Here is a 9359-nt window from a genome sequence, read left to right as displayed (position 1 = left end):
CCAGTGGAGTTTTCCAAAATTATATCCAGTTCTTCCCCCCAGCCTGCGCTCTGCACCACCGCTCTCCCGCGAGCCGATAACAAAGCGGCCCCGGCTAATTAGGTCAGAGCCGGGCGGCGCGGGCACGGCCCCGCAGCCCCCGGCCGCCGCAGGGGCACCCGCGCCCGGCTCCCCGGGGCCTCGGGGGGCGCCGCGGCCCCCGCCCCCGCCCCGCGGGGCTGCCCCGGCCGCCGCGGCTCGCACCGGGCGCCGAGCGGGGCTAAGCGCCGCCCCCCGCCCCCCCGCCGCCCGCCAGCCCTGCCTCGCCGCCTGGCACCGCCGCCGCCGCCCCGAGCGCTCCCCGCGCCGCCGCCGCTCCGCCAGCCGCCGCCGCTCGGCCCCGGCCGGGCGGGGACTTGGCAGCAACTCCCGGCGAGGCAGCGAGAGCGCCTGCCCCCGCTGCCCGCCGCCGCTCCGCTGCGGCTTTTGGGTGGAGGAGGAAGGTCTGGGCTCGGCCGAGGAGCAGCAGCCAGAGAGGAAGAGGCAGGAGGGAGAGAGACGGAGAGGCGGCCGGAGCCCCCAAAAGTGCCCCCCCGGCCCTGCGCTGCAGGCTACATTTCCAGCTTCATGGGCAAAGTGTGGAAACAGCAGATGTACCCCCAGTACACCACCTACTACTACCCCCAGTATCTGCAGGCGAAGGTAGGCTCCGGCACCGCCGGCGCGGCGCGGCAGGGCTGCGGCTGGCCCCGCTCCAGGACGCCCGGCCGGGGCCGAGCCCGGCCGGGGGCTGGGGGCAGCGGCCGGGGGGAGGCGGTCGGGTTACACCGGGGGACGGAGACAGGAAAGAGCCGGCGGCCCCTTCCTGCCGCCCGCCGCCGCCCCGTGCCGCGCTGGGGAGCCCCGGGCCGCCCCCTGCGCGCCGCCGGCTCCCGCCGCCCTGCCCTGCCCTGCCCTCCCCCGCGCCCCGGCTTCCCGGCCCGGCTCCGGCCCCCTCGCCTTCCCCGCCCGGCGAGCGGTCCCTCCTCTTCCCCCGGGCTCTCGGCGTTTCTCCTCCTTCCCCACCGCGTCCTCGGCCGCCCCGCCGCGAAGCGGAGCTCTGCGGAGCCCGCCGGGCCGCGCTCCTGCTGCCTTCGCCTATTGCGGGCTCGTTTCAGGCAGGAAAAGGAGCCAAACTTTCCCCGCAGGCCCCAGCCGGTGCCCTCCGCTGGGGCTGGCTGCGCTCTGGGCTGAGGCAGGGGCGCTGTGAGCCCCGGGGGTGGCCGGACCCGCTCGTGTCTGCGGCGGTGCTGGCGATGGAGCTGCTGAGCTCGCGGGGAGCCGCATTGTCTGCGGGGCTGGACCTCCGCGGCCGCCGCGCAGCGCGCAGCTGAGCGAAGGCGCGGAGGACCCAGCTCCTGCTGCTTCATGTTCGCAGGAAAAATGATTTTAGTTGTTCTTGTGGTGGTGCTGCTGTATCTCCAGCTTTCCCCGGCTTCCCCCGCCCCCCCGGAGCCTGCGAGGGCAGCGAGTCCCACTGCTCTAGAAGCATCATGCTGCAAACTGGCAGATGCAGAGGTGGTTGCATCAGCTGTCTGGAACATTTAGCAGGAGCCTCTCCAACCACCAGTGTCACTCCCCACAAATCAAAACAGACCCATATGCGGCTTCCATGTGTGAACTTTTTCTTAGAGATTATAATTTTTGTTGTTGTTGTTATCGAAGTGTCCTGGTTGTGTAGCAATAACAGAACAAGCACTTCTTTCTCGCAATCTGCAAACTTGATAGGCTCTCCTGCTTATTGTGCCCTGTGTTACAATATTGTGAAATGCGATTTATATTGTTTGGCTGCAAAATAAATTCAGTTTGACAGTCATGAGATGTTTTATAAGTCAGAAAGAGGAGGCTTAGAAATGTGCTTTTGTATAGGCAGAAATTGACAGAAATATGATGAGGGTCTTTAGGTGATGTTAAACAACTAATTTTCTCTTAAATGGGTAATTGACATCTGGCTAAATAGTACTGTAGTTATTTAAAGATTATGCTGCAGAGTAATCACTTCAGTACTCTTTAGCTAGGTATGTTTAATGCCTTATTTTGAAGAAAGATGCAATGCAGAATGGATAGCCTTTTGCATCACTTAACACTTCACATGTCTGTGTAAATATTCTCAGATGAAAAAAATCTTTGGAAACATTTACCTTCCTAATTTTTATATGGCATGAGTAAGTTACAAATCAAGTACATAGCATTAAACACACACACACGTATGTATAAAGCAATGTCACTTGCCTTTTTTGCTCCATAAATAATTGAAGAGAGAGATAAACTGTAACAGCTTACTGTAGTTATTAGGGTATGATCCTAGAAATCCATGATCCTATGAGAGCGCTTGATGGACCATCTTTTGAAAATGTGTTTCCTGTACAGATAATTTAATATTGATTTGTGTTACAGTCAATGACATCTTCAAAACATCCTGCAGTCTTTGCTATAAAATTATACAGCCTGAAATTACCTTACTTTGTTTCAGCAGAGAGAGCACACTGCCATTTGACCTACACATGCGAAATCAAATATCTGATGATTCAGTGAAAGTTTCCTGTTCTGAGACATGTTGATTTTTGAAAGGGAAATAAAAGAAAAAGGTGGCTCTTTATTGTAAATAAAGGGCCAATGACTGTAAGTTTCAATATTCAAGCATGTAGAATTCATGCTATAGGCAGTCTCCTCATTAGGGAACCTGTCTGAACATGTAGAAAAATAAATTTAATTGATAATTTTCAATTTGGGCCCTAAAACAAACTGTCATCCTGTATGTTAATTTTTTCAGTAATTCAGCGGAAGTCTTTGCTATTTATCAAACAAAAATTGTAATAGGATTGAATAGCCTTTGCTGAATGTATGGTGAGTGGTGGTATGTGATTGCAGTGGGCAAAGCAAGAGATTTGGAAACTAGAATTTTTGCTTCACATATTGTCCTTATTTAAGTAATGACAGAGAATATGCTCACTAATAAACTGCAAATCAATAATTAGGAAATGACAGGGATTACTAAAAAGATGTTTTTTTCTCTGTAGAGAGCTCAAAAATATTCATTAGAAATTGCATGCATTCCTAATGGCTCCATAGGGTGAAATGTTGATATTGTCAGCTACTTTAATTGGTACAAAAATATGTTATACATTTTAAAAACAGATTGTATATTTATCTGTTATGATCTCCACAGTCTTATTCATGAAGTATTCAGGCTGTTTCAGTAATATATTCTGGGAGGGAACAGAAACATTTGCCGTGATTCAGCGCCCCTCCCTCTGAGCTTGAGTTCAGCACCAAAAGGGAGTAGAGAAACCATGCACTTAAGTAAAATGAGCAAAATAAACATTGAGATAAGGTGTAAGGCTTTTAATATGAAAAATCATTATGGCATTGAAAATAGAAAGTTTGAAATGGCTTCAAGATGAAGCTTGTAAAACCTTCTGCATTTTCTAGGCAGCCACAGTTTTTACTCTGGCAAATTATGTGTTTGACATATCCATTAAATCTTTTTCATCTTCTAATAAATGTATGTTTTATGACAGTTCCTATATCATAACATTGCTTGATGTATCAGAGAGCATCATAAAAATATTTTCCATTTCAATGGCTGTTTCTAAACATTTAGATTCTTTCCTTAAAGGAGTTTTTCTGTACTATTGCTTTTCAAATTTCAGTTCAGTTGTCTTTCATTTCCTTACTTAATATTTTATTTGTAATGAAGAGATTCTGTACTTCAAAATTTTAGAAAATAATGTTAATTAAGGTGATATGTTTTGCTAATGCTTAAAGGCCTCTTTGAGTAGGAACAAAATCTCACTGTGCCAGGCAAAGTATTATAATATTTAGCAGAACAGTTCTGCTAAGCACACATGAACAAATACAAATGTATATGTACATCAGTAGGCCAAAATGTGTTTGCTTTAGTTGAGTAAGAAATAGAAGTGAATTTGTGCTTTATTTTCCTTTTACTAAATGTCGAATGGAATTCAGGGGCACTCCGTAGAATGATTTACAAATGAATTGTGGTAACCAGCTACATTGCTGTTTTTTATTTGGACCATAATATGACAATATAACTGTCTAATTGTATTGATAAGTTTTTGCATCATAAAGGAAATTTGTTTACATAAAAGTGAGTTAGTAAACTGTAACATTTCCCATAGATACCATGGTTTATTTAAAACCTAAATGCCTTATAGTAATAGATAATATTGATACAATGGTTGAATGCTAATTCATTCGTATGGTATTTGGTTACAACAACTCAAAAGAAATGAACTCTTAAAGTGAATTTTTGCTAAATTGTGTTATAGTGTGGCTTGGTGGCTGCAAAATTAGGATCCTGGCAGCTATGCAGGAAACTACTATCTCCAGAACTTTGACTGTGTAGGTTTTAGAAGGGACTGTAGACTGATGCTACCTTGTAGCGAGCAGATGGATTTTACTATGTCAAATTATTCTCATGCTGATGACAGCAAACATTAAAATGGGAAATTTTTACCCAAGTCTGCTTTGCTGATGGCAAAGTAAGTGGGAAGTCTGTTGAAATGGAACTTACTGTAGGGTTAAACAAAGCAGATCTGAAACGTTCTTATTAGGGGACAAAGGATAATCCGTGGTGTAGTGTGCTGTATGTAATATTAAATACACTGACGTAGAAGCTTGTTTAGATGCTTCTACTGCAGAAGGTGTTGGACCCTATCGTGGTGAGCTGCTAGTGGGGTGCCTTTGCCTCCGCATTCGTGACGTTCTGTATTCAGCGCAGATCTATTGCCCTTTAAAAAGTTTTACTCACTTATGACCTGATTTTAATCAGAGTAAATGATTCCTAATTCTAATCAGTTTAGTTGGATTTATTCCATATTCACTATGTCTGCAAAATCTTTACATACTGGAAGGCAAGTCAAGTTTATAGTAATACAGAGTATGCATGTATGTATTCATAGGGTTTTATAGAAATAATTTGCATAACTTCTTAGAGAAGTTATATTAATTGTCCATAATTTTAAATCTCTCTGGTCCTGGACTAGGCTTGGAAATCCATTAAGAGCACAGGTTAGCTGCAGGCAAACTTTTTGTCTCTGAGCAGTTACCTGATCCTGTTAGCCTCATTAGCCTCCTGAATGTGTTCCCTGCCATTCCCGCAAGGCCAGGATTTTGTCGTGCCCCAGAGGTGTAGCTGTCCAAAGAACTCCTTCCAAAAGTGTTTCACATTGTGGAAGGGAAAGAAGTGCAAAGTCTATGAATTTTGAAGAAATATTTGAGAGCCCTGGTGGTAGGGCGATCCCTCCAGCTCTATAAAATAATCTTGGGGGATGTAAAAAATAGAGAAATGTTTCACTAGAAACAGCACTTTCCCTTCTCCCAGACTGCCCTAGTCCAGACCTGGGAGTGCCTGTTTGCATCTGTCCAACAGACAGACCAGTGACTTTTTAGGTTCACTTCTTTTACATAATTTTCTGGTTTTATGCAAATTTCTGTTGCAACAAAAATTCAAAGATACAGTTGTATTATGTAATTGTTCCAACTAGCTTATTTTGAGTGGGAAATCTCTATCCTTGTTACAGTTAAAACTCATTTTAACTTTTAAAGTTTTATTTTGGGTAGCTTGCTAAGAGCTTGAAATAGATCCTTCAGCACCCATTTCTAGAATAGTCCTCGTATTTGCAACAGTTGAAGCCTTTCTAGAAATGGATAAGGTCAGCCACAGTACAAGTATGCAAAGGTCATACAAAGCTTTGCAAATGTTTGTCATCTTTGCCTTGAAATACTCGTTTTGCCTTGAATTATTCTGTATCAGAGCTTCTCTTGAGAAGTCATATCAGATAGCCCAGTGGGCAAATACACATTCGAAATAGGATGTAACTGGATCCGTTGTTAATACTTGTGACTTGAGGAATGTTCCAGCGCGGGAATCCGCACTGGGAGCGCTGCATTGTTTGGCGGCATCAGGAAGAACATACTTCTTGTATGCATCATTCGTCGTTGCTGTAACTATAGAAATCACTCAGATGAAGACACAGATACATTAAATGTAGCAACACTTTGCAATACCTTCATCTTGAAGACTGGGTTCATTGAAGTCAACAGGAGTTTTGCCTGTGGTTTCAGAGGAATAACATTTGATTCACTAGAAACTTGATTCATGCTTGGGATATGCTGACTGTGCTTCGTCTGGAGGTGATTCACAGTGACATGATATTCATAACCGTCACTGTGCTGGAGGAGCAGAAGTTGGGCAGTGCAACCAGACTGTAAGTGGATTGTGCAGGTAGGGGCTGTAGTCAGGGAAAAGTAGCAATGGCATCCATGAGATGTGCTGATTTTGTATTTTTTCTGGGGAATCTTTTTAAAAGGAGGTTTCAAAAAGCCATGGTTTTCGTCCCTTACTAGAATGTCTTTAGAAGGAATAAATGATACAAATATGCGTACACTCAGAGACTGAACTTGCAAGTGCCAGTGGGAAAAAATATTTTCCCCACATCATTAACTGTAGAAATGACAGATTCTTAGCTGTGTAATTTCTCGAAGTTTGAGACTAAACTCCTCCTCGGAGTACACTGTGCTTTGGGCTTCATTTGATTCTATATGATTGGCCTCATTTAACAAATGTCAACAAAATCTTGGTCCTTCTCCTTGATTCAGTGGTAACCTCATGGCTGGTATATGAGTCAGGTCCTGACTCTGATAGTATTATGGGATTGACTTTTACACAAAATTGACAAACCATATTTTGGTTTATCACGGCTTGAAAAAAATTATTCAGTGTGCTGTTCTCCTTTGGTGTTTGCATGTTAACCACGAAAGTACGTGCAGCATCCAAAACTCTGGTCAAATCAGTGTTCAGTGATCTAGCTGTATGAAGTTTATGTCCAGTAAGTAGGCAACAACTGTAAGAGACCAGAGTTACGTAGTATGTCTGATTTGTACTAGCATATTTTCTAGCTTTACCTTCCAAGCAGTATCCCAAGGCAGTCATGAAAAGTGTCCAGTAAGTTTGTGGCAGGAGTTAATTTTCTGTGAATAAAACAGCTTTTTTGAAGTATATCTTCCCTCACGACTCTACTCTTACTCTCTGTAACAACTAAGTTTTTTCATGAACCGCAGTTGTGTATGCTTTTTAGATTCTTACCCTTATTTGTAAAAGAAGCACTATGCTTCAAAGTACTTTGCTTCTAGTTAGAGCATAAAATTTCGGGTCTCAATCTCAATTTGCTGAGATTAAATTTCAAAGTTTCCACTAGGTGTTGAAGGAACAAAGGAAAGATAGGCAAAACTATTGATATTTCCCCGTGGAGAATGAAATACTAAAGCATTTTTTTCTAAATCTCTTATTCGAGAAAACAGTACATTTCAGAAGGATACCTATCTAGGATATACCACAATGCAGCCAGACAAAACTTGGACAGAATTTTTAAGCTGCTTTAAAATCCAAGCAACATTCTTTGCTATCAGTGTTGATAGCAGATCCTCCGCTCTTACTCGGAAAGGTAATTGATGCTGCTAATCCAGTGCTGCTAATGAAGGGCACTTCATTGTGGTAGCAGTAAAGAAGTCTGAACAAAGGCAGAGTAACAAGCTGGAAAATGTAGCTTGGTGCAGTTGCCTATTTCAGATTTGGCCTTCCAAGTAGTCATAATCAAGAACTAATAACACAGTAACTTAAAAATTAAATTGTTTTTCATGAAACTATGCCTCTGGTTTGAGAAACAGTCCTTTCAAGATATATGCTCAGATTTAGCCAAAAATATGCTACACAATGATACGCACTCATTTTTGGTTGTATTGTATGCTTGTTCTATGGCCTAAGCAAAGTAGTGATCATATAACTATTCCCAGTGTAAATCACCTGCTTAGTTAAACAAGTGAAAAATGCTGGAAAACTATGCTGATAAAAATTTGTTTTATGTGAGCTTAATTCATTTCAGTCAGAATACCGGCACACAACAGATTCAAGACACGTTTACTGTGGTTAATAGGCGATAATTATTACCTGACTTCATGCACTTTTTTAATCTGTCTCAGTTGTAAATACTGAGATCTGCCTTTAAATCTAATTACATTTAATTCTAAGCTGAATTATATTATCTCATAATTGAGGGAGACTAAGAGCTTGGACATGGATATAGTCAGGTACCATGGCTCACTTGCTTCATGGTAACTTTGGGAGCCATCGTACTCTGGTTACGTTTCTGAGTGCTTAAGAATACATTTGATCTCAGTTGCTCTGACTTGATGAAATCATTAAAAAATATACTTCAGCTAAACTTCTGGAGTCTCAATGTACGCACAAGTCCTGTGATGATGGGTTTCGAAGTCATTTCGACCAGATAAACAGAGCTTACTGATGCTGAGTGCAGCTCAAAATGTTGAGTGCCACTTTTGTGCCTTGAGAGCAAACTGTTGATCCTCCATGCAGAGGTGGAGTGAAGGGGCTTTATGCTCTGCAGATTTTACTACAGGTTAAGAACTGAATTCCCTTGCTTGTCTCTTGGCAACACACACTGACACAATTTCTATAGCAGTTTATAGGCTGTGGTAGTATCTGTGACCTCTTCTATCCCTCAGGCCATAGCTACATAATCACTTTAATTTTACATAAGTATGCACAGCAGCCAAAAAGTGCAGTCTTGTCTTCCCCATTGCCCCCAGCAACTCATTCCTGTCCTTTCCCATGTGCTGGCACTGGCATTCAGATGATCAGTTCGTGAACTGAGTCAAGAGACCAGTGTGGCTGAAAACTAATCCCAACCCCCCCAAACGTGATATATTTTTATAGAGGCGCAACTAATGAGATACCTAAGGAGTCTGAGATTTGCTTGGCTATGGATGAAGTTGTTCCTGAGAAAAGTACACCCTCTTGGGTATCACTTTGTACAACAAAATCGTGGTGCTTTCTTCTCTGAATAAAAGGCTTTCTGTGCCCTTGGCAGAAATGGTGAAAGATCCAAGCCAATGGAAGATACAACAGAACTCTTAGTTTACCAAAATCTGTTAATTGTGCATAAATGCAGATAAGTGATAGCATCATTTTTCTATGATTTTACTTCTCTTTTACTATTTTAAATTGTGTTTAAATTTGTGTAGTAAAATTTAAATTTTACCATTTTAAATTATTGATGCACTAAGTGTGTTTTGAGGCTTTCTTTCATTCTTATGACTAATAAGTGTGGAATGAAGTGTGGAATAAGTTGCCTTAATACATGCTGAGAAGGCTTAAGTTAGGTACAGGTCTGGGAGGAAAGCAAGAATCAAATGCGAATGGGACTTCCAGAGGCCTTGTAGCATAATGTTACAGCTAACTTTCCATTTTCAGCATACTGCAACATTGATATTTTATTTCATTCTGGGGAGAGAGGGGA

At 43.0% G+C, this 9359-nt stretch overlaps 1 protein-coding gene across 4 annotated transcripts in view; it reads left to right on the top strand.

Moving 5' to 3' along the window:
* The first annotated feature begins 272 nt into the window (after positions 1 to 272).
* RBMS1 (RNA binding motif single stranded interacting protein 1) overlaps positions 273 to 9359 on the top strand; it is a 153457-nt gene continuing 144370 nt past the window's right edge. For all 4 annotated transcript variants that reach the window (XM_064514842.1, XM_064514839.1, XM_064514840.1 and 1 more), the window contains exon 1: positions 273 to 681. In XM_064514842.1, coding sequence (XP_064370912.1) covers positions 607 to 681 — 75 coding nt within the window. In that variant the 5' untranslated portion in view covers positions 273 to 606. The remainder of the gene's footprint in view (positions 682 to 9359) is intronic.

The sequence above is a fragment of the Dromaius novaehollandiae genome, chromosome 7 (assembly GCF_036370855.1).
Source record: "Dromaius novaehollandiae isolate bDroNov1 chromosome 7, bDroNov1.hap1, whole genome shotgun sequence".
Classification (NCBI taxonomy): Eukaryota; Metazoa; Chordata; class Aves; order Casuariiformes; family Dromaiidae; genus Dromaius; species Dromaius novaehollandiae.
The sequence above is the reverse complement of the archived record's forward strand: the minus strand, read 5'-3'. Positions and strand labels throughout refer to the sequence as shown.